General features: G+C 36.9%; 1 protein-coding gene and 1 long non-coding RNA gene across 2 annotated transcripts in view; one reads left to right on the forward strand and one right to left on the reverse strand.

Annotated features, from left to right (window-relative positions):
• Nucleotides 1-26349, reverse strand: part of CAP (Cbl-associated protein) — a 413875-nt gene that overhangs the window by 193549 nt on the left and 193977 nt on the right. Inside the window, exons 3-4 of the mRNA XM_069131258.1 lie at nucleotides 22643-22719; nucleotides 22026-22100 (exon numbers count right to left, since the gene is read on the reverse strand). Of these exons, the coding sequence (XP_068987359.1) occupies nucleotides 22026-22100; nucleotides 22643-22719 (152 nt within the window). The remainder of the gene's footprint in view (nucleotides 1-22025; nucleotides 22101-22642; nucleotides 22720-26349) is intronic.
• LOC138189108 (uncharacterized) overlaps nucleotides 8780-26349 on the forward strand; it is a 41877-nt gene continuing 24307 nt past the window's right edge. The window contains exon 1 of the long non-coding RNA XR_011175902.1: nucleotides 8780-8828. This is a non-coding gene — a long non-coding RNA (uncharacterized LOC138189108). The remainder of the gene's footprint in view (nucleotides 8829-26349) is intronic.

Below are 26349 nucleotides of genomic sequence, written 5' to 3' on the forward strand. Positions count from 1 at the left end.
ATTTACTATACGAACGTGCATGCGTATTCGACAAGAATACAAGAGGTATATGCAAGAGATATATTCTCTTTCTATCCAACTCTATTCTTTTTCAGCTCGCTCACGCACTCTATGTTTAGATATTTATGGTCACAATATTGCTCCATCCCCTCCTTCGACGAGCTGTCTTCCCGAACGTGCGCGATTCAAAATTTACTGTCACTTGTCACAGAAAATATCCAAGTTCAGAAACAGATATAATATAAGAGTTAACAACCACCAAAACCCATTAGTTACCCAATTACTTGACACGACGGACCAGATCGGCAGATTAAAAAGACAATACCCGTTAGATCGAAGCAATAGATTCAACTAGAATCAAACATACTAAAAACTCTTATAATCCAAGTCACAGTACCACGCCAAAATAATTTACTTATAATTCTCAAAGAAAATTGATTGTAAATAGTCGACCAAATATAAAAAAAAAAATTGTCACAGAAATCGATATAACCAGGCGGTGAACACCAAGCATCGTTAATCCGATTCGTGTGGCGTTTATGCTCGCTGCTGTGTTCTCCGATGAGTAAGCGTAATAAAATATATTTTGTTTTATTTACGCTATAGCCCATGTCCATCTGGAGGAAATGTAATTTCCAACGGTGAAAGAATTATGCGAATCGATAGAATAATTTCTGAAACGGCCTCGAACAAACAGAAGAAGAGTTTCCCTCTTTATAATAATGTAGATTAGCATCGTCATATAGCACAACTGTCACGATTACGTTGTTGAAATGTGAAAGCAATCTGAAAATCTATATACATTAGGTCGTCCGAAAAGTTCCTTTCGTTTTATAAGAAAATAATGGATGCACAATATTTTTCGTTTTATGTTATTTTATCGAATTACGTATGATCTATTTTGTTCTATCAAGATAAAGATTACAACGTTCGACAGATTAGGTTTGTATAAAGATGCGTTGTTGTAAAAGAAAGACACTTTTTAGAACCAAAATTCTAGGGGGGCCCCAAATGTGCTTGTCAAAAAAGCTAGTAAACGGTTATCAGAATTACGTAAAATACATTTGTTAGTATGCAAAGAGTGGGTAAAAGTTTTAATCTAACTAAAACGATGTTTGCTGAATCAACACGTAGATTCGATCGAATGTTCCAGACGCCCTTACTAGGCATTCGATGGGCACGTTCTAAAACGTTCTGGAAAATTCTTGATTGGGTTTTCTAGAATACGTAAAAAATAATTGAATCAGTTGAAATCACAATTGCGTACGCGTGTGCGTATCTTAATCACTATCTTAATTACTACGCATGAAAATGATATTCACCATCCTTAGATAAATATGATATTCCCATAGATTAATGAAAGCATCTCTGAACGTAAATATTAATTTTCCATTGGTTTAGCAAACATCGACTTAGCATGGCTAAACTCCTAATTTCGGTTTTTGTAAGTCAATTGTAAGACAATTATGCTCCTTATAGATTTGACAGCAATTTTGTTAGTTGTCATTATCTAGTTTATTCGTTGGTATGTAAGCATTACATTTAAATTATATGAATGTGCAATATGTCAAACTCTGCAATAAAGATATCGTCAAATTTTAATTGTTATCTGCTTGAGTTTAGATGCTACAAAATGATTATTAGCTTCAGAGCTAAAGTTTAAATTCACCATTATTAATGTATCAATAAAACCGTGACAGATGGATATCATTACAGTGCTAATGAAATTCCGAAATGTTTTGTATGATATACATAACATATTCAGGTTTCCATAAGTATTCGAGATATTTTCGTGAGTCATTATGTTGTCATTATACTTAAATTATAACTAGAAATATGAATCTTTCCTTAATCTGAAATTTAGAAAGAAACTTCTTTATATTTAGCTTAAAAGCATGTGTTTATGTCTACTTGACCCTTGTAAATATCACACTCATATTTTTTGGACGATTACGGGAAAGCTATTGACACCTGTTTCACAGAGTGATCGTTAAAGTTAGAATTGTTTTGGCATTGTGTTCGAAGAAGCATATCCGTTTTCAATCACCGATGAATTCAATAGCTCCGACCTGAATTACGTAATTCAACGCGCGATGCGTTTAATTGTAAAGCGAAGCGCGAAAGTTATGCGAGTAGATTGCAATGCGAGAATTCGATCAATATAATCATATCGATCGAGATAAATTAGTTTCTTGTTTTATCATTAACGTTAATTATCGAAAGTATCAGATGCAACAAACGCCATTCATACAGAATCAAACATTGTTCCAATTTTCTTCTTTTTCCGAAATTCATACTATTCTTGTAAAGGCACTATCGCTCGAAAATATTCGGACATTGGATTATTTTTTATGAAATTTAATTTAATCACAAAATTACGGATAAAATGACTTTTATAGATCTTACCTTTTATAATTATTATAGCTATTTATCGTAGAATATTCTGCTGCTTTAAAATCCATTTTTAACATCATTTTGTTAATATACATAATAATAATAATAATAATAACAGTAATACATAATAATAATCCTATAATTGTAATATAGCTAATCTTATTTTATTCAGTACATCGTTATAATTATTGATCCCCGATTTTCAAATTAAACTAAAAAGCTATTAATTATTCTTGTTTCGATATTTTTCCCTTTTAAAAAACAAGAGTTTAGTTATAAACATTAAAAACTAACATAGAATAATATAATTGACATTCGTATGTGCCAATCTTGATAGTATTATATTAAAACTATTTTGTATAATTTTATACTAAGATGAAAAAGTTCTTTTGAAATAAATAAAAAAGATCAGCGACGTTAATTCAAGCGATGATATTTAAAATCGATATGTACACATCTACGAATTGTATATTTCAATGCAAAATACTATTCGTAAATGTATGACAGACAAGTCCATACTTTAATTCAATGGTTTTATACGAATCTAATAGTAACATTTATTACATTCTGTTGTTTTCTAGTAACAGACTGCCCAAAATGCCCGAATATATAGGAGCTATAATATTTTTACAAAGAATTTAATTTCTTCATGCTGTTAATTGCACGAACTTTAGTGCGTCTGTAAGTAAAGCTTTTCATGAACATTTAAAAGAGTTATATTTTTAAATCTCCATTCGTACAGAATCAACAATTTTTGACAAACTTTTCGAAAAGCTACTTCGTCATAAATTTGAATTTTTAATCACTTTGTCGCGATGCACATATAACAGAAAAAATAATAAAAGTGGCCGGTCGCTCCGCAATAACTTTGAAAAAAATAAAATACCTCGTTACTTGTCGGAAATACTTTCACGGATTTAAGAGGCATGTTTTTTTAAGGGGGTATCCTGAATTAGAATGTTCTAAAACAGCGTCTTTTTGTGATTTTTTTTTTAAAGGGAAAGAGAGAAATGAAATTATTGAATTTTGAGGTATGGTTTTGTATATACTTAACGAATACAAACAAATTTTGTTTAAAGTAAAGAAAAAGATTATAACAGATTTCTAAGCCTATTTCACGAGCTGCAGTTTTCATTCGGCGCGAAAGATTCACCTCGTAATTCTTGGCCAAAACGAAAAAACCAAAAAAGGATTAAATTATTATATATTTTTCTTCTCGATGAACTAAAATAAAAGGCAGAAAATAGAGTGAAATTACAAATTTTGGCGGGTTTAAAGAAAAAATGTGTTTTATAAAAAGAAAAAATAAACTTTAAGGTGTTATAACAATTATTTCAATAAACTTTTTGACGAACTTTTTTAGTTCATCGGGAAGAAAAATATATAATAGTTTAATCCTTTTTTGGTTTTTCGTTTCGGTCAAGAATTACGAGGTGAATCTTTCACGCCGATTGAAAATTGCAGTCCATGAAATAGGCTTAGAAATCTATTATAATCTTTTCTTTTACTTTAAAAAAAATTTTCTTGTATTCGTTAAATATATATAAAACCATACCTCAAAATTCAATAATTTCATTTCTCTCTTTCCCTTCTAAAAAAAAATCACAAAAAGACGCTGTTTTAGAACATTCTAATTCAGGACACCCCCTTAATCACTCTGTTATGGCGTACGAATAACAGAAAGAATAATTGAATAAATTCTTAGCATACTCACGAGTCATTAATATACAAATGCATTCGTTGAGAATCTGTATGTTGTCAGAAAGTAAAGAATAACCCAAATCTAATCTAATACTCACGAGTCGAGTTATATACGCACGCACAATCTGACTGATGCCCTTAATGTCGACAGAATTTTATTTTTTTCAATATCACTGGGATCCGACCACAGCTTTCTATTATCATCATCATCACGAGAAAGTGATTAAGTACCGCCGAATTTCAACTACGAGTCACCCTTCTATGTCTACCTTTCGAAATCGCTCAGTTTCGTTCGAAGTTCGTCGAGTTCACACGTGACGATCGGTCAAAAGCCACAGTCACAGTTTCCCACAGTATAGAGCATCGCGAACACGTGTGCTCTTACAACCACTTGCTCACCAATCCTGTACACCATCGTATTCAAAAACTGAAGCAAACGACACGGTCTGGTCTCTAACTTTCCCACCTTCACAGTATCACTCGACGGCCGAACTTTCGTTTCAGATTCAGAAAGTAACGATTCAAACGATTCTTCGATCGGTTTCCAGACGTTTCATGAGAACTGAGAAAGCACGCTGGTCAAGGCGCATTCGAACACTGGCAGAGAGGTGGATTGTACAGCGATTCGAAAAGAAGGAAGAGGGTCTCACCTTCTAGGGCGTCTTCTAAGTGAAGGAGGGTGCGGCATCGTCGTGGAAACACAAACAAAACTTATAAATGTAATGGCAGGTGCATCTCGCATGGTTGATCGTCCGTGTGACCGGTCAACAGGTGTGGGTTAGGTTTGGCAGTGTCTGAGAACGTGCATGGACGCAGGCTATAAGTGAACCGTGGTACACGTTGCTCATCTGCCCATCGTCGCGTGACGACACGCCGATTCGCAGGAAAGGGTCCCACAATCGTGAATCGAACCGAAAATATATACTGCCGCTCATAAGTACCGGGATAATTTGACTGATTTGTAGTAACAGTAATATTATTAAAATATGCAAATTAGTGACAAATTAATGGACAATTAACGTATATTATAATTACAGTCGTCGATCAGCGAATTCAAGGATCACTCGAGATTTTCAAAATTATTCACTCTTTTAGTAAAATCGATAGGTATGAACTCTATTTGTTACAATAGCAAAGCTTATTAATTATTAACATATCGTATAACGTACATATTAATAATCTATATTTCGCCTTTTTGAAGATGTTTCATATCGTTTAATCGTAAAGTGACATTAAAATCACAAAATCAACAAGAATTTATTTATCTGTTTTTCCCCTTCGATTTCAATTATTCAATTTAATAATTTCAATTATAATAATTGTGTATATTTAAAACTTGTATTGTAAGCGACGTAATATATTTCATTTTTTACGATATAAAATTTTCCAATAAGCAAATAAATTTAGCGAGTAAGTGCCGAAGTTCTGATGATTCTATAGATGCACACGTTAATTTAAAAGTATCCATTGTTTCGAATTCGAAATCGAAGTTGTTCAGGACATCTTTTTCTACGAGTTTCCATATCAACGAGTTATCAGTGAAATTGGTCTTAATCGCCGATGATCTTCACCAGGAAAAAAAGATCATGTGAATCAAGGTAATTTAAAACGTTTATTTGAAACCGTTCTTACAGTATTTGAAGTGAAAGGCAGTTAAAGCCGCTAAAAGCTATATCTTGCGAGAACTTGCCCAACTATGTCTTTATATTTACCTAATTATGTTTTTATAACGATATTAAGACAGTTTAAAACTTTAAACAAAGTCGGCAGTTTGAACAAACGTTGGAGATTTTCCCAAACATTTCCAAAAGAGAGACCCCGATGTTTTTTCATCTCCGACAGATATAAATAAATGTAGCTACTCAGAGAAGTCAATGATTAATTACCGTTCGTCTACCGAGGAGTTAGTTATCATTTTGTCAACCGAAGAATTTTATATTCGTCATTCTGTCAGTCAATTGTTGTTGAAGTGATCACCACTTCTAAGAAAACTCTACATCTAGTCTTTTTAGTTTTCTCAAGCACTGAAGCTATCGACAGCGTATAGACAATAGACTGGGACGAAGGCAGACCATAGACAGTTGACAGGCGACGATGGATTTGTCAAGTAAAATTAAGACTTAGGTTTTAAAGACAAGAAGGTTGAGCCGTAACTCAACTTTGTGTTTCTTTTCTATAGAACTTCATTGAATAACACAAGTTTATAAGCACAGTTTACGCGACTGATCTGAGAGATGTTGACTGATGAGAGTTTGTGATTTCTGTACATTTTCTTCTTTTCTCATACTTCTTTTTCCCCTTCTAATGAATTCTTTTTATTCTGTAAAATAGTTTTAGTATCTTCAATTATGTTAAGTGCAATTCTTATTTTTGATAATTTACTTTTATTAGATAATTCTTGTGAATCTTCTACTACATCTTCCATATCATTTTGAGTGTGGCTTCTACCTTCAGCAATTTTAATATTTTGAGCAGTATCATTAATTTCAATAGCTCTTTCGGTATCAAGAAAATCGCACTTATTATTTAATATACTTTTTGGACTGACTTCTGTCTCTGCAGTTCCTTCTTTTGTATTTTTTTCGACTTTTCCTTGTTCTTCTAATCCACTCTTTTCATTTTGTAAGATTTTTCTTGTATCTTCGTCTTTTTTAACTTCAACTTTATCCGATCTCCTCGGCCTGTCTTTATGTTTCGCTTCTCTCTTTGCAATACTAGCACCTTTGTTTTCTTTTGGTTGCTTTTTATCATCACAACTCTTCGATCGCCAACTACGTGACCACTCCAATTCGCTGTCCGCGAGGCGGATGGGCACGTAGCCCTAAAGAAAAAGCCAACCTGTTCGCTAAACACCTATCCAACGTATTTAAACCTTATTCCTCCAATATTGCCCCGGAAATAACGGAATACCTGCACTCTCCCTTCCAAATGTCTCCTCCTATTAAACCTTTCACTTCTCTAGAGGTTACAGAATTAATCCGTCGCCTAAATCCCAGGAAAGCATCGGGGCATGACCTAATAAGTAATAAAGCAATCAAGGAATTTCCCATAAAAGGGATTTCACTCATCACATCAATTTTCAATGCAATATTGTCGTCTTGAATATTATCCAAAGCCCTGGAAAATATCAATGATAACTCTCATCCCTAAACCCGGAAAACCAATACAAGAAACTAGCTCCTACCGCCCAATTAGCCTTCTACCCACTTTGTCAAAACTATTCGAAAAAATGCTCACGAATCGACTCCTTCCACTCTTAGAGGAATTGAAAACAATGCCAGAACACCAATTCGGTTTTCGGAAACAACACTCCACGATAGAACAAATTCATCGTTTAACACACAATATAAGCCAAAACCTAGTAAAGAAACAATACCGCTCTGCGGTATTTCTAGATATTTAACAGGCATTCGACAAAGTGTGGCACGAAGGACTTTTCTTCAAACTGAAGAAAATCTTACCACACACGTATTACTCCATCCTAAAATCCTACCTAACCAATAGAAAATTCATGGTCAAATACTTGGACGCCACAACCGCTACATTTCCAATAGAAGCCGGCATACCCCAAGGCAGTGTACTTGGACCCCTACTGTTCTCCATCTACGCTGCCGATTTACCAACCTTAGCAGAGATAACAACAGCGACATTTGCTGACGACACAGCGCTACTAGCATCCCACTCAGACCCAATAATGGCATCCCACACTCTCCAGCGAGGTCTCGACTCTATGGAAAAGTGGTTCCACAAATGGGGCTTCAAAATTAACGAAAATAAATCCACACAGGTAACCTTCGCGCTGCGAAAACAAACTTGCCCTCAGATGACCATTAACAATATCACAATCCCTAACTAGGATTCAGTCAGATATCTGGGCATGACTCTGGACAGGACATTGACATGGAAACAACACATCATAGACAAATCGAAGCAACTCGAGGCTAAACTTAAAAAATTTTACTGGCTCATTGGCCGTCGCTCCAACTTAAGCACTCAGAAGAAAATAATGCTATATAAAGTCATAGTAAAACCTGTCTGGACCTATAGGATTCAACTATGGGGGACATCGAGTAACTCCAACATAGAAATCCTTCAACGATTTCAATCAAAAACACTAAGATCCTTAATAGATGCACCTTGGTATGTTACCAACGAAACAATGCACCGCGACCTCAAGATACCCACAGTCAAAGAAGAAATATACAAGTTCAGAAGCAGATATAACACAAGAGTCAACAACCACCACAACCCATTAGTCACCCAACTACTTGACACGACGGACCAGATCCGCAGACTGAAAAGAAAATACCTTTTAGATTGAAGCATTAGATTCAACTAGAATCAACATAATATAAATTATTATAAACGAAGCTATTGTACTACGCCAAATGAAGTTACCTAAAATTCTCAACGAGAATTAATTGTAAATATTCTACCAAATAAAAAAAGAAAAAACTACGTGACAGCTTCGGGGCTTTTAGTTATAGGGTGACATTGCTAGCGTGCGGATTTGGACCAACTCAAATTATATTCCTACTTGTACTTATACTTCTGTATTAAAATATATTTTCTATTTTACAATTTATCCACGCGTTCCTCTGTTCATACATCTAATAACGTCAACAATTGTCAATAGCGAAATCCAGTGAGATTTGAATAAATCATTACATATTGTTAATTTACTTTCGAACAACTTTAATCTTCTCCCGTGCCAGTATTCCCGCACATAGCAGGTTAGCCGAAAGCGGAACTTACTGCCAGTTGCATTAAACGTTAATTAACGCTACCGAGCGCGGCAACTAAATAACACGTAACAACTTACAGGTCCCAATATACTACATAATAAACAGCAAAATTAAAAAAATTGTTTATATACTTTATATTCTTTCTACAGTTGCCTTACCGAAAGCACACCCTAACGGTTGTCGTTATGATGATGATGCCAAAAGCCAAAGCATGTTTCGGTCTTTTTCTAGGTGCTATTTATACAATGTTCTCACATTAGATGTTATTTTACACATATACTTTTTAAATACTATGCATGTGTCCGTTAAGGATTTCAATTTTATTATGCGATATTTTTGTTATGATTTTTTGTGGACACTCGCGGACGTGTATGGTTTTTCTGTGGATATTTACGGACGGGACAATCGCAATACGTATGTGAACTTTGTATAAATATTGTTACTATATGCTTGTATTTATTAATCATTTATAGAGGCAAAAGGTTAGAGGAAATATTAGCTTCTTTCGGAAATTCCATGCAGTAGTTTTTGATATTCCGTTATGGGTTTTAATGAATAAGTAGGTTTAATATTTAATCTACGATTTTTCTTACAAAACGTCGCGTAGGACAGTTTTCGTCTTCGAATGCCATAATCCTTTTCTCTACTACTTTTACGAGATATATTGCTGCTGTCACGCTCAAGAAGAACACCCGCTCAGAAACAGTAATAGGATAGGCTAGACATCCTGTATACCATAGCCATCGAAATAACCAAATAGTAACGGAATAGGCACCACTGAGGTACACCAGACGACAACCCCTCCAGAGGGACTAAAATCTCAGTATAAAAACCCTCCAAAATAAGCGTTCGCCCCAGTCTGTTAAAACATTTTGACCCAGTCTCTTGTAACACTTTGAACCGTCACTCTCTTGGATTTGCATAATAAATTCTATTATCATATATGTTACGTCGGGCGGCTTTCTACCGAGACCAGGCCATACACCGCGGGCCAGGCGGACACCAGATGTCCGCTCATCCTTACGGCGTACCCTCAGTAGTCTTAAGGACCCGTCATAAATCCGAGTAATTTGCTAGCTAAGGTCCTTCAGACCAAACAAATATTCTTTTTTATCACTTTTTAACGACTACTGTCTACTACGGCTTGATAAGGGAAAGTTAGTTTTTCTCACGTACGATGCTTCCTACTAGCAACTTTCTATCGAGGGCGGCTAAGTCCTTCATAATCCACCAACCTTCGTTTAGCCAATCAGAAGCAATGTATACTGCCCTCACTTTCCCGACCAACATGTCATGAACAAATCCGATGGTCCCGTGCGCTGGACACACCCATCCGCTAGCTTTCCTCCGACACAGCATCGTCGTCCAACTTTACTTGTCCTACACCGCTAGGAAAGTCAACTACTTCTTCTACACTGCTAGAAGGGTCAATTACAACGTCGAAGTCTAACATCTAAATCTAACGCTACGTCTACTAACATACTAAATTCAACTATAAGAGCCTTGCTCTATTGTACATCTTATCTTCGTGCGCCAAAGTGTCATCTAGGAATTATATCTACTCAACAGTGTAACTCAAGTGTTGGAAATAAAAACCTTATAACTCTGTGAACCACAGTGTTATACTAACTGAATCACCCCTATTATCTTAACGGAAATAAGGGGATCGATCAACTCGTGGTGTCGATTATTATAATTGTAACGGGAATTTACGACTCCCGTTGGTGTCCTCCTCGCGATTTGTCGAAAATACAATATACAAAGTTCAACTTCTGCACCTTATTCGTGAAACCTTCGAACTGCGACGCGAGGAGATTGTAATATCAACCAAATCTCAATCCACAACAGAGATCAGGCCACACACCGATGGCAAGATGGCATCCAAATGTTTACGCATTCTTACTGCGTACCCTCAATAGCCTTCAGGACCCACCAACAAATCTTGGCATTTTCATAGTTAAGGTCCTTCGGACCAAAAACAAGCATTTCTATTTCCAGTGTTCTTTACATTTTTGTTTACTACGAGAAGATACGGGAAAGATAGTTTTATCACATTCGGTATTTTCCGTTAGCAACTTTCACTGAAGGGCGGCTAAGAGCCTTCCTAGTCCACCAGGGTTCTTGTGCTCCAATCAAAAGCAATGTATATCGCCCTCGCTTTCCTAACCAAAATTGTCCTTAACGAATCAGCTCATCTCGTGGCCTCAGACACACCCACCCCTAGTTTTATCTCCACCTTTAGAATAGTCAACACCTTTTACCGAGTTTCTACCCTTAGACCGGTGGCGCGCTTAAAGTATCTGTGTAACTATTTTCTACATAAAGTTATTGGAGTGAATTATGATTCATGTGTGTTAATTCAGTGTATATTCCATTGTGATTGCTGAATTCATAATATAGTTTAATAAAAGCAAAATTGATAGTTGTGTTACGACTCAGATATTTTATTTTATCACCCAACCCTCAAGTTTACGTGACAAGATCACCGGCGATCTATCGGTTTCGTGATTTATTGTGTCTCCGACGTGACACTGCCCGTGTATCGTTTGATTTGAGAATCGCTGTGTACTACGCTGCTTGGGCTGACCTATTTCCATTCATGTAAGAAGGTTTGCTCGCACACAGGAATATTTCGGCTGATTTTTAATTGTTGACAACTAAAAAGCGAAGCCGAAAACACAATTTTTTTTTATTCTTGATTTTCGTTTCAAGAATCATCCCTCGAAATTTCTTACAGTTACAGCCGAGCCCTGTCTACTCCAGTGGTCGATAATACGCGACAAGGCTCCGTGCATAACACCATATGCGAGGTAGCAAGAAATGTCTATTATAACTCAATTAAAAATGAGTCTCGTCAATGTATTGGGTTTGGGGTTGGGTTAGTCTTCCCCATCCTGTTGCCGCGCCATAAGGCGGTCGACGTTACTTGCTTGAGATAATGACACGTTAATCATAAAAATAGTTGACGAATGAATAATCGATTTTACGAGAAAAATAATTATTGTTATTTTACGCAAATGTTTGGGCTGCCTCAGGGCAGCCGAGTAGTACCTAAACCCAAACGTAATACATTGACGATATTCATTTCTAATTATCGAGTTATGAGTTATAATTTATAATAGACATTTCTCACAGCCTCGCATACATATGCAGGTCCTTTAAGCTCACTCAATTGTCACCTAGCCATAAATTAGCGTGTAGCGGCACATGAGCAAGAGGACAATTCGAGCCACGTTGTTGTTTTGCCTCGGAGTACCGACATCGTTAGGATAGTCATAATGTAATAATAAACCAACTCCGGGCAAAACAATGTCGCAGCTACGTGTAACCGTCAAACAAAGGCGAATGGAAACTTTCCGGTACCCCCTCGACCAGTATAAATAAACGAACACGATCGTAAGGTGACCAGTTTTTCAGTCTCAGTCTCGAGCGATTTTATTAGCGATCAACACAGTCTTTAACGAATCAGTTAGTACCGAGCGTCTTAGCGAACATTCTTTTAACGACCCGTATCGAGCAATCTACGGTCGACTCTGTATTTATAATTATTTTCAAATATATTTGACGGCTTCGACATCGAGCAATCTCGTCATTTAAACTACCACACGACCAACCATCTTCTACAAGCGATAAAAAAACCAAGGTGGTCTAACGAACATTTCGCAGGCCATCGAGACGACAACGCAGGGAGTGTTCCAGTGTCAGAAAACAGTAAACGACACATCGCAGATAGATCCAAACAACTTAAATCAAAACTTAAAAAATTCTACTGGCTCATTGACAGACGTTACAACTTAAGCGTGCAAAGTAAACTAATGCTATATAAGGTCATATTGAAACCTGTTTGGATCTATGGGATCCAACTATGGGGAACAGCAAGTAATTCCAACATAGAAATTTTTCAACGATTCCAATCGAAAACTCTAAGATCCTAGATAGATGCACCTTGGTATGTTACCAAGGAAACAATACGTCGCAACCCTAAGATACTTAAAGTTAAAGAAGAAATATCCAAATTCAGAAACAGATTTAATACAAGAGTTAACAACCATCAAAACCCATTAGTTACTCAATTACTTGACACGACTGATCAGATCCGCAGGCTAAAAAGACATTACCCTCTAGATTTAAACATTAGATTCAGCTAGAATCAAACATACTATAAACTATTATAGTCCAAGTTACAGCACCACGCCAAAATTTACTTATTATATTATAATATACCTATTATAAAATTTACCTACGCCAATAATTTACTTATAATTCTCAATGAGAATTGATTGTAAATAGTCTACTAAATAAAAAAGAAAGAAAAAAAACTTTTCGAGAAGAATAGGTCTTAGTTGTGATAACTTTTTTTCTAGCTAAGCATTAATGATCGAATTAATTTATTCTTTTTGTATTAAAAAGGATAGAAAATAGTTAATTTATAAAAAAATTGATTGAGTATAAAATAATAAAGAGATAAAGATTGAGTATAAAATAGCAAAACATCCTATCAAATGTAAATTTTTATCTTGTTTCTTATAAAAGTAATTAGTACAATCTCTCAGTGTTTTACAATTCATTTACATAAAGTGTTGAAAGCTAACATTCTTCTATTATATATTTCGTGTAATATTTACGTCGAAGCCTTGGCTTAAAATTTCACGGCCAATCATGATATCGTATTTTATGTTGCTATCCGCAAGGACATGAAAAGTTATCTCCAATGTAAAACCGTTAATGCATACGGTGGACAAAATCTGAGATGTACTTTTAATACAAGTATTTCCTATTCCTCGCAGTATTACTACGTGAGTCGTTCTTTTGCCAGAAAATTTCGAGGTTGCGGATTCTTTAATTAACGAACATTCGGCTCCAGAATCGAAATAGAACGGGAACGACTCACCCAGCTGACTTAATCTACCGGTTAGGGCGTCTACCATGCAGGCGTCGACACGATGCTCGTCCTCGGAGCAATGTTTTCCTTCTCGCCGCAACGGGCAATGAGACGCGATGTGTCCCTTCTTATGGCATTTAAAGCACGATGTTTTTGACGATGTGGCCGGTCGGCTTTCCTCTGGGCGTCGAGAGTCCTTCCTCGGTTCCAACTTCATCCTCTTGCGGCATTCAGACATTGTACGTCCGAAAGTACCGCAGTGGCGGCACTTGTCTCGGAAGGCGGGTGACCTGCTGCGTTTATTTCCATAGCTCGATGGTGGCCTCCGTGGCGGAGACGTCCGCCTCTCCTCGTAGAAGAAAGGCTTCATTTCTCTTCGGAATTGTTCCAGCGACTTGATATCGCTCGTGAGTGCTAATCGTTTAAAGCGTCGGTCGTGCAAGCCCAGTAGATAGAGGACGGCGGCGCTGGCTACTTCCTCCATTGTTGAATTTCGCCACCTCGAGTACAAGAGGGAAACGAGACGATTTCCATACGCCCCTGATGTTTCGTTCTTCCGCTGTAGTTCCTTGGATACCTTTATTAGCGACGAGGCTGCTGTTTCTTGACCGCCGAAGTGCGCGATGAATTGTTCCTTAAAAGCTGGCCAAGTGATCCCTTCGCTATCCATTATTTGCGTAAGCCAATACGCTGCCCGACCCTCTAGGGCTTGGTTCAAAGCAGAATATAGCGCGCTGTCCTGCAGGGGGTATTCCTTCATAAGCAGACTAACGGCTGAGCACCAGGCGGCTGGATCTGCGTCTACGGCGTCGGGGTTAAAGCGCGGTAACGATATCCTTTTTACCCTGTATGCCTGTATCCTTTTCTTTGTTAGCGACTGAATTAGTTCACGCACGATGCTCTTATGATCCCGCATCGGCACAACCCGTTCGTATCCCACTTCTGATGTCGGGTCTTGCTCGTAATAAGGACTCGGGGTAGGTAATGATTCTTCGTTGGAGCTATTCATCTTCTTACACCACTGAAGTGACTTTTATTGACACAAACAAAGATGTTACAAAGTTGACGCAAACTCACAACGGTCACGCACTCGCGGCACTAGTGACAATGATCTCGGGTTCGATAACGAATCCGCGGTCAACGGAATGATAGATGTACTTGTTCGCGAAATCTAAGTCGGACTCTTTGTTAATAAAACGTGTGATTTCCACTGACCGTAAGGCGTTACTCTTTTCGTCGACGAGATCGCGAGAAGGAATGAATTTCCGTCGCGATGATGCTGCAAAGGAAAACTATGACGGGGTGTGTCTAAGGGTACGAGATCATCGGATTCGTCGAGGATAGCCTTCGTTCAGAAAGTAAGGGAAATTGACGTTGCTGCTAATTGGTCAATCTCCATATCGGTTGTTAGAAAAGGATGCTAGCCATCCTCGAGGGAAAGTTGCTGGTGGGAGACGTCGTTCGTTGAAAAATAGATCTCCTCTATCTCCCCGTAGTTGGGACAAAGACTGTTTGTCTGTTTGAAGGACTTTAGGTAACTATATCTTAGTGTTTATAACGGCCCTCGGGCTAGCTGATCACGTACTGTGGAGACGCGTCGGCATCTGGTAACCATCATACCCGAAGAATGGGATCTGCGTGTGGCGAGCCACGGGACAGAAACCGTTGGGATGTTTACCGTCGCGTGCCGCTACAAATATTTCTTTTAAGGAGAGCTATAGAATTACTTTATACCTCTGTTAGACGTAGCCGCGGCTACGTTCGACGACCGATTGTCACCTCGAGCCCAAGCTCATTGTCACAAATCTCGCAAAAATACAATAGGGCAGAATGACGGCAAATTGTTTAATTACAATTGCAAAACTTAATTACAATCTTTTATGGGTTTCCGAAGTTTCAGAGGGGAGGCCCCGGTGTCCTCTCATCTCCGACATATATATGTACTGTTATGTATTTTTTTATTATAACTTTATGTTAACTTAAACTTGAATAAATATTTTATCTAAGACCTCTTTCTTGTCAGTGAACATTTATTTAATATTAATTATTGTATAAAGAAGTTGAAGAGATCGTTGGATGCGTGTTATGTTAAACCACAGCGTTCAGTTTCTCAATATTTTATTTTTACACGGAAGTGTCAATATTCTGTACTCGTCGGAGGCTCTACGCTATTTAAGTTGCTTTGTTTGTACTTTCTCGTGGAAAACTTTGCGCACTTTGGGAGTACTTTTAATTAGCTACCACTAAGGAAAGAATTAGCTAATCAATATTTGCTTTCGACCGCGAGCCAAATCATGCTGCCCGCGCTGTGTACTTTTAACAGGATTATGTTTGTTTGTTTTTGTTTTTAGATACGATTTGGTAAGAGTAGTGTTACCAGGGGGAAGTTGACAACGTAACGGGATTTCTCTCGAGCCCCAAAGTTGCGACAGCGGATCGTGGCCACCTGGTCTCGTATTGTGGATGCTTTGCGAAAACCTAGGATTTTGTTGCTAGCGACACAAGCAATTTAAAAATTCGAGTACATTAAAGAAACGATACATTAAGGGGAGCTATTGAAAGCTAATTGGCTTGTTCAAAAATAGCTTTAGTATTTTCGTATCATAAACCGTGCTAGCCGTTTGCAAATACTTCTTTTGTTTATGCAACTAGTCACTGCAAAGTTATTTCAAGCAATAAGTTTAAAGAATTTATCGATTGTTATAAAACAAAAAATAAAGAAAAGGTGTAGTGACACATCCTGATACTACTCTACAAAATTTTCATCAATTTGAGTACAAGAATGTATTCGTTATTAACAAAATTTATTATGAACATTACAATTCCGAATATTTATTTCTTTTAAAATTTATAAAATTATTCATTTTCGAGATAAATTCATTTAGAGATTAAAATGGAACGTACTCTACCTATTACTTTAATTTTCTAGTTATTTGGAACAATTGGAGTGAAATAGGTAAATAATTTTTTCTTTGTACGTTTATCTTACGTGTGTATATATACTTTATACACACATGCATTGTATTTTCGACCAATCGCGGGGAGACGCAATCGCGAGGAGAACACCAACGGGAGTCGTAAATTCCCGATACGATTGTAATAATCGACACCACGAGTTGATCGATCCCCTGATTTCCGTTAAGATAATAGGGGTGATTCAGTTAGTATAACACTGTGGTTCACAGAGTTATAAGGTTTTTATTTCCAACACTTGAGTTACACTGTTGAGTAGATATAATTCCTAGATGACACCTTGGCGCACGAAGATAAGATAGATGCACAATAGAGCAAGGTTCTTCTAGTTGAATTTAGTATGTTAGTTTACGTAGTATTAGAGGATACTTAATAGACGTTAGATTTAAACGTTGTAAGTTGACCCTTCTAACGGTGTAGAAGAAGTAGTTGACTTTTCTAGCGGTGTAAAACAAGTAGTTGACTTTCCTAGCGGTGTAGGACAAGTAGAGTTGGGTGACGATGCTGTGTCGGAGGAAAGCTAGCGATGGGTGTGTCCAGCGCACGGGACCATCGGATTTGTTCATGAGATGTTGGTCAGGAAAGTGAGGGCAGTATACATTGCTTCTGATTGGCTAAACGAAGGTTGGTGGATTAGGAAGGTCTTAGCCGCCCTCGATAGAAAGTTGCTAGTAGGAAGCATCGTACGTGGGAAAAACTAACTTTCCCTTGTCAAGCCGTAGTAGACAGTAGTCGTTAAAAAGTGAGAAAAAAGAATATTTGTTCGGTCTGAAGGACCTTAGCTAGCAAATTACTCGGATTTATGACGGGTCCTTAAGACTACTGAGGGTACGCCGTAAGGATGAGCGGACATCTGGTGTCCGTCTGGCCCGCGGTGTGTGACCTGGTCTAGATAGAGGGCCGCCCGACGTAACATGCATGATAAACATACAAAGAAACATATATACGAATTGTTTTTTATAATCATTATACATAATCATTGTAATAATGAGTATATATCATACTCAGCGATTTATAACTATAGATTGTGTGCTTTGTTAAGCATCGCGTGTCGCAATGCTTAATTAACCGACAGGTATATTCTACTATCTAAACGTGTACTCCAAATCTATGCAATCAACTCAAATCATATTTCTGTTAACCCTATCAACATTAATTATATATTCGTTCAATCATGTATGGTAATTGTACGTGAAACTGAGAACGAGTTGAACAAAAACGCTAAACGAGACTGGAGAAGGTTTAACAGAACTGAAAGCAATAATAGAGAAGAGAAGGGCAAACGACAGGAAGGATGCACAGCAAGGAGGCTAAAGACCAAAGTTGCAATAGCTTTTAGTCATTAGTTGTTAATTTGTAGTTTCTAATTTTAGTTTTTAGAGATAGAATAATTAAGGGAATGCAATAGAATAGAGTGGAAAAGGGGGGAGGTAGACATATAAGGAGAGAAATAGACATAGGAGATGTAAAACCGAAAGTTCGTCCAAAGCTGAAAGGCACAGATTGAGAAATAATAAATAAAAATGTATAATCTCTTTTCTTTTTTTTTTTTTTTTTTTGATAATGATAGCCGTTACGTCTTTAATTTTGCCTGTCATCGTTTGTATAACGTATATCTGGAACCTTGGTATTTTAAAATATGATCTGTCTGCCTGTGCGTCTCTTGCAATAGGTAAATGTCGATATCATGGATAATTAAGAATATTTGAAGTTCTTCCATTTAGGTTTGTGATTCATCATAATTCTACGTCACTAGTTTGAATCTATTCATTGTGGGAGATAATTTTAGTTAATAACTGCATGAACGTACTGAATCGATTTATCATTTATTTCATGAATGAGGTTATCTTATCTGTTGGCTTCTGAATCGCGATATGCATGTCATTAAAGTCGTTATTTTGTTCCGGAAAAGTTTCTTCGACTAAACTCTCTGTTCTCGATGTATTTTTAGAATTGATATTTGTTATGTCTGCAAATGTTCCCCTATTATTTCTTCATCCTGTTTATATCGCGTTTGTTGATGTTTGTTTATTTATTCGCGAAAAATCAAGTGATCTTGACCTTTGTGCTATTGTTTTTCTAACTAGATTTTCCCTCATCTGGCGACCTTTATATTTGATTGGGTGTATTCAACTATAATTGACGCATACCGATTTACTTAATCTGTACGTGCTTGAACAATTTTTGGATGGATATGCACGAAAACATTTTCTGCGTCTGTATTCAGGTTATAATAACTGTGTGTGCGCGCACGCGTTTGTGTATGTGTGCCCATGTGTTGGCATCCGGAGCACTGCGTAAGATATTGGTTGTCTAAATAGTTCCACTTGCATCATTGCGCGTGCAACTTTAGTAATAAGAAAGATTGAACTGGAGCAAGTTCTATTGTAAATATGGGAAACAGTTTAGTCGTTCTTTTCCTACATTGATTACATTGCTTATGTATAAGATTGCATATCCCTGTTGCTCTAACTCTTGCACTCTGTAGATCCTTAATAATTGCCTTTGTTACGTCCGGTGACTACGTTCGAGGCGGCCACCAGCTGTGCACATAGAATTAAGCGGATCGCGATAAGTCTAAGGAACTGTCATAAAACGAGGCTTTTTGATTCACCGTTAAGGCCGTCAATTGGCATAAAACATCTTCGAATCAAGAGGTTCCTTATGATTATTGCTCCATCAAGTAAAAATTAGGGAAACGTGGGTTTTCCACTCGCAAGCGACCAATGGTGGAGCGATCACCACCGAGCGAGAATTTTTCTTTGCGACAGCATCGTCACCGAACTTCACTGGTTCATCATCTTTAAAACAGTCAACGTCTCTTTACCGGGTTTCTACCCTTCAATCAGTCACCTACTTAACTTATACCTTACGTACCAGCGTAACTAGCTTCTCTACAAAGTTGTTGGGAATATATAATATCTTTGAATTGTTAATCAAGTATTCTTACTCATCAAACCACCTCTATTATCCTAATCGAAATAGGGAATCGATCAGTTCGTGGCGTCTATCGTCTAATCGTAACGAGAATTTATGACTCCCGTTGACGCGCTTCCTCGCGATTGCGTCTCTCCGCGAACGGTCGAAGAAACAGCCTAATAGCCCCTTTCTGCGAGGTTGGAACGTGTAGTAGCTTCCTTTTGCATCTTTTCTTTTGAGAATTATATTGATTATATTCTAGTACGGTATGTATCAGGATAAAATGTCTGAATTTTAATTTCGTTTCCAATGGTTTTTAATGTATACGAGTCCTTCATCACTCGTGTTAATAAATCCGTTAACGATGATATATGATCGTCTATGAAGATAGGTGGGGGGAGTTTGTTTTTGTTAGCAACTGTTTAAATATTCTTTCCTGAGGCACATTTGCAAGAAATTCTTCTGTCCTGAGATATTCTGTAATACTTTAAATCTATCTGGAGTTGTGAGCTTATTGTTTATTAACCATTTTATAGTTGACGTTTTCCCCAACATCTCATACGTTGATATTATTTCTGTTTGGAGTGAGCGTAAATTTTTCTTGGTTGCAGATAAAGATAGAAATCGTTTGGCTAGAATTCTTTTTCTCGGTGTTTCTGTATCTGTTGTTAGATCCTGATCGCCTTCTTCATTGTTGCTAGGCATGTTGACGTCGTTGTCTTTTGCGTTATATTTTATGTCTTCCATTTAGTTGTTTAGATTTTTAATTCTTCTTTCCTGTCTCAATTATTTTAAATTCTATCCACAGTTTCTAAGTAGCCCCAGCTTTTGACGCTTTCGAATTGCAAGGCTCGGCTGAGGCCATGTGAATATTGAATGTATCGAACTCCCCATTTTCGTAACGATTCCTCTATTATTTTCAATACAAATATTCGCGTCCTTTTCGCAGTACGTCCGTTGCGTATGATGGCGGAAACAAAATTTGTATGTACCTCTCCCACGCAATAACGCAATAAGAAAATTTTCCGGCCCGGGACCAGTCGTTAACACGTTGAGTGCCATGGGGGTCACCGGTGACCGTCACTCAACTCGACCGTGGCGCTGTGAGGGTCACCGATGGCCGGCACACCAAAATTAGTAGAAATACATAATTTGAACAAATGTCAATAGCTATAAATTTGTCATCATTACCATCGTTACTACAATGGTGTGACGAAATTAATGCAGTATAAAACATAAAAATAGTTTTATTTATACATGAAATATAGTTCTATTACGTGCGCCCCCCCCCCACCTGCGGCTGTCGAACATGCGAAAACCCTACTTTTTCTGTGTTTTACTTCAATGAACAATAACCCTAATGGCGATTAATGGTCCTAATGGTTTGATGGCAATTAAGGGTCTTGACAGAATAAGTATGACCGAAGTATGGATTATGGTTTATGGTAGATCCCGGGACGTAACAACATAGGACAATTATTTAGCAGCGCGAAGAAATAATATGAGATATTTGATGCAAAAATTAAGTGAATCGAGCGCAATTGCACTGCAGCGCCATGGGGGTCACCGGTGACCTCAGTGAGATTATACACCGTATCTATAAGAGATTATATCTCTTGTAGATAATATTTCAACATTACATGTATCGCATAATAAAAAATTCATCGTCGCGCCACGGCTAAGCCTTGTAGAACTGGCGTGGCATTCAACGTGTTAGCCGTAACACTAGCCGTTTAAGTCCCAGGGGTCATTGAAAAACAGGGTGGAAAAATGGCGAACAGAGTGATAGCGCTTGTTTTAATCGATCGCGAGGAGAAGCAATCGGCGGAATAGCGCTCGTCGTATTTGTTACTTTATGAAATGCGTACTCCTAGTTTATAAATATTTCAGGTTTTGTTCAATACAAATTATTGAGAAGATAACAATGAAATATTGTTACCAAATATCGTCAGTCGCTCGTAGCTTTCAAATGTACTGGGACTTTTCGACACAAAATTTAAACAGCGCGATCGCGCTGCTTGGGACTCAAACGGCTGTACCATCGCGCCATGTCGCGCCGCGCATTGACTTATTGTTAAAACTTTCATTTGTTAATAAGTCAAGTGCGCAACTGAATCGACCGGATCAAATTCTTATCCACACCCAAAACACTACTCATTATTCACTAACACTATTCATTATTTATGAAAATTTTGAATTTTAGATACGATTGTAAAAAGTTTCGAGTTATCTGAATATAAACATTGAAAGACAAGTGTAAAAATATAAAAGTGTAGATGAAATTTTTCAATCAGCACTATGTGTAATACGCATTTTTATATATTATTCGAAAAGCCGAATATTCTCAATGTAAAAGTGAAAAGCTCATGATTGTGTATAAAAAATGGCATAGCAATATGAAAAATACTTACTTGTTTCGTTCTTCTTTGTATCGGTCGTTATAATCTGAGTATTCGATGTAGTTGTAGTTTTCGTTGTCGTTGTTTCTGTAACGAAACAAATCCAACATATTATGTATGTTAAATTTGTTATTTATAAAGAAAATACTTTGCATTTAAGATAGTACACTTTAATATTTACCTATTTATATTTATCAATACTTAAATATACATATAAGTGTATTTCTTATGCACATATTCAATTTAATTGTAAAATTTATTTTAATATCGAGAACAGTGATATACAGGGTGGTTGGTAACTGGTGGTACAAGCGGAAAGGGATATAGAATTATATATAGAATAAAAATTTTTCGTTCGAGGCTTTGTTTTCGAGAAAATCGACTTTGAATTTTCGCTCGGTACGCGTGCACTTCATCGCGACTCGTTATAACGGATCTCGCTGTAGTTGTCTCGATGTAAAAATTTAAAAAAAAAATGAAAAAAAAATTTTTATTCTATATTTTTGACTTCTTTTTTTGCGTAGAATCGCCCCCTTTCCGCTTGTACCACCAGTTACCAACCACCCTATATATGTTAGTTCAATATTCTAATTGTAATGATCATTATATGAAAAATTAGGCACACTTACTGCTGAGGATTTCACTAGTAGTATTTTCTTGTAAACTACTTCTATAAATTCGTCGTTTTGGAGAGCCAATATTTTCCCTGCAAAAGAAGATATATAATTTTTATGCGATTTACATTATTCTAAAGCTTTTATCTGTTATAGCTGTTGTAGCTTATATTTTTAAATATGACAATGCAGTTTTAATATATCTATATGTGTCGGAGATGAAAGGACATCGGGGCCTTCCTTTTGGAATTTTTGGAAACACCCCCAATACTTTAGTCTAGACCTTTCATTATAGCGGTACTTAAATAATGAAACTTAGAAGTAATTGTTTATGATTTAATCTAATTATGTGTGCCCAAAAATTATGACAATAGGCTTGGGCTCGGAATGACACAAATGGTCGCTAAAGGTAAACGGTAGCCACGGTCACGAGATGAACGTTTTTACCTAACAGAGGTATGGAGTAGTTGTATAGCTTCCCTTAAAAATATAGTTGACCCGAGGGGTACAGAGAGGTACAGAGAAGAGTATATAAGTGCAGTTCCACTTGGACCGAGTTAGTTAGTTGAGTTCCACTTGTACTGTGGACAAGTAAGTTGAATTCGACTTAGACTTTGGAAGAAGGCGCATTTGCTATCCCATTGACCGTGGATTCGGTATTGAACCTAAGGCCATTGCATTAGCATCTCGGGTATCTACTCACCACGGTTACTTGTCAAATTCTGTAACAATCATATTTGTACCAGTAAATGTCATCCATATTGTATAACAACGATGGCTAATCCAAATGAAGATTCGTTACACGCCCCTAACCCCAATGAGAACTCGACATATGTTAGAGACGAAGCCCGCAGAATAAACAAAGTCGGCTTTACACGGACAGTGCAATGTCAGCATTACACATCGCTCGCTACTTGGCAAAGTCCAAAAAAATAGTTGAATGGTGAACATGGACCGCTGTAATGTGAACAAAATTGCAATTACCCACCACTGCGTCAGCAGTTTCAGGAACTATTTTTTCTTTTTTTCGAACTTTGCCAGGTTTGAAGCGGTCATTGTGCGTGCAGCGCAGCGCTAAGTTGTTTTATTCATCCCAATCATATTATTTCTTTTAAAGCGAAGTATCGTTATTGGATTAGACGTACAGCAATCCCCGGTCGCCGGCAGCCAATCGGCGACTCTTTCGGCGATGGAAACTGGATGCCAACGCATGGAAAACACTCGGGATAATAGTTTTCGGCCGCAACTGTGGCCTCGTGCACGATTTGTCGATATTATCGGCGTGAGTTCCTATCGACCGTAAATTTTCGTATGTATATCTAACCCAGTACCGATACATATTTCGTTTTAAATGGAACGGTTTGACCGAAGAAAATAAAATAGAAGCAGCTCAGCGCGCTGTAGCCCACGTAGATCTATAATTATACACAATATTCACTTCAGCTTGATAAAGTTTGCAAGGAAATAATAGTTCTCGATTCTGCTCATCCAATGGTAGGCAATGTCAATTTTGCTCGTGTTACATTGAACCATGTTCGTTATTCAATTATTTCTTCGAACTTTGCCATAAAAAAATTAGCCATCAAAATACCACCAAATAATATACCAAATAACACCAAATTGGAAAAAATTGTACATTTTTTTTATAAATTATAATAATTAGTAATTTTTTTACACGATATGAATGAAACGTATATATTTGGAACTGGTAAAAGGTTGGGCGTCACTGTTAAAGAAAAGGCATAAAGGTGCGAAAGACAGGTTCTGTTAAAGCACTGAGATAAGTGCCCTGTAGTTCGATTTATAACGAATGATAGCACACGAATAAAAATTTTAAAGACTATTTAAGAACGATCCAATAATAGTGAGTGGTATAACATGATTTATTCTCGAATATACGATGTATTCGACTTAGCAAGCTAATTCACGCGTTACTATGACGCGATTTAATAATTATCAACTGAATAATATTTCAGGACGTTCTCTTAGTGATACAATGTCTACTGCTATACAGTTTGTAATTAATTTAGCACTAGAAAATGCTGAAGAATGTCGATTTTCTTTAAGATTTTGCTGTACAATATATACGCGAAGAAAAGCTTGATCTGTGATACATAAAAAACAAACTGTTTGAATATTTTGGCTAATAATGTGAAGATTGATTTTATTGGGATGGCAACTAAGTGATTGCGGATTTTGACATTAACACCCAATGACACAATCCGCAACCACTTAGTTGCCACCCAATGTAGTCCGTTTTCTTATCGTTAGAGAGAAAATTCTATTCAACGACTGATAAGAGCTGTTGCAAAATGAAGAAACGGAACGTCGCAGTCTAAGCTAGACTAAGACTATTTAGTCGAAGTTCTTATATAATTTTTCAAGACATTCGATGTTCAAAATTATCTGAATTGCTTTTTCCATCTTCATCATTTAATATATCATCTAATTTCAAATTGTTTCTTGACATCCTCATAAAAAGTAACAACGCATCTAAGAATGACAAAAATAACAGGTAAAAACAGTAAGATCATCACGCATGCTCGTTGCGTAATATCATCAGTAAGACCGCGGTCATTCGTATCGAGGATTTTGTTAGGCTTGTCTTTTATAATGCACTAAAAATATGCATCAAATTACAATACCTTATCGATTTGTTATCGAATAACGGGTTTTGTTCTTTATATGAAGAAACTACTTTTCGAGACATATCGATTGTGCGTGAATCTTATTAATATGTCGGAGATGAAGGACATCGGGGCCTTTCTTTTCCAATTTTTGGCAAGATCCCCGATACTTTAGCCTAGACTTTTCATTATAGCTGTAATTAAATAACGAAGCTTAGAAGTAATTGTTTATGATTTAATCCGATTATATTTGCCCAAGATTTCCGACAGAAGGCTTGGGCTCGAAGTGACACAACTGGTCGCTGAACGTAGCCACGGTCACGGGAGGGACGTGTGCCTAACAGAGGCATGGAGTAATTATATAGCTCTCCTTAAAAACAAAGATTGAGCCGAGGGGTACAGAGAGATACGGAGAGGAGTATATAAGGGTAGTTCCACTTGGACTGAGATTCAGTCAGATAAGTTCTACTTGTACTGTGGACAAGTACGTTGAGTCACGCCAGAATCGTGGATCAAATCGCATTCGTCATCCCGTTGACCGTGGATTCGTTATCGAACCTAAATTCATTGTCATCGACATCTCGATCATCCGATCGCCGTTATTACTTGTTACACTCTGTAATAATCACATTTGTATCAGTAAATATCATCTATAGTACATAACAACGATGGCAAATTCGCGTGAAGATTCATTATACACCCCTAACTCTAATGAATACCCGACAAATATAATTTAAACGATTCTTAATCAATAATTTTAACTGCAATTTTTAATCAATAATGCGGATCATAATACGAATGCCATATGAAAAGTGGTATAATGTGTTACTCCCAGTTCATTATTATACATATTATATACATTAAAAAACAAAAAAAAAAGATTAAAAAACTCATCCACTATCGGACAATTTGGTGTCTTATTTTTCGTTCTCAAATAATTTGAAAAAAGGTCCCAACAATGTTGCTACCAAAAATTTACATGCCGACAATCAAATTTCAAAAAGTTTTGATGCATCTTTGTTAAGGTATAGAGAGGATTTGAAAAAACAAATAGTTCAAAATTTATTTACAAATTATTCAGCTCTACATAGGTAT

The sequence above is a fragment of the Bombus flavifrons genome, chromosome 18 (genome assembly GCF_040668555.2).
Source record: "Bombus flavifrons isolate JBK064 chromosome 18, iyBomFlav1_principal, whole genome shotgun sequence".
Taxonomy (NCBI): Eukaryota; Metazoa; Arthropoda; class Insecta; order Hymenoptera; family Apidae; genus Bombus; species Bombus flavifrons.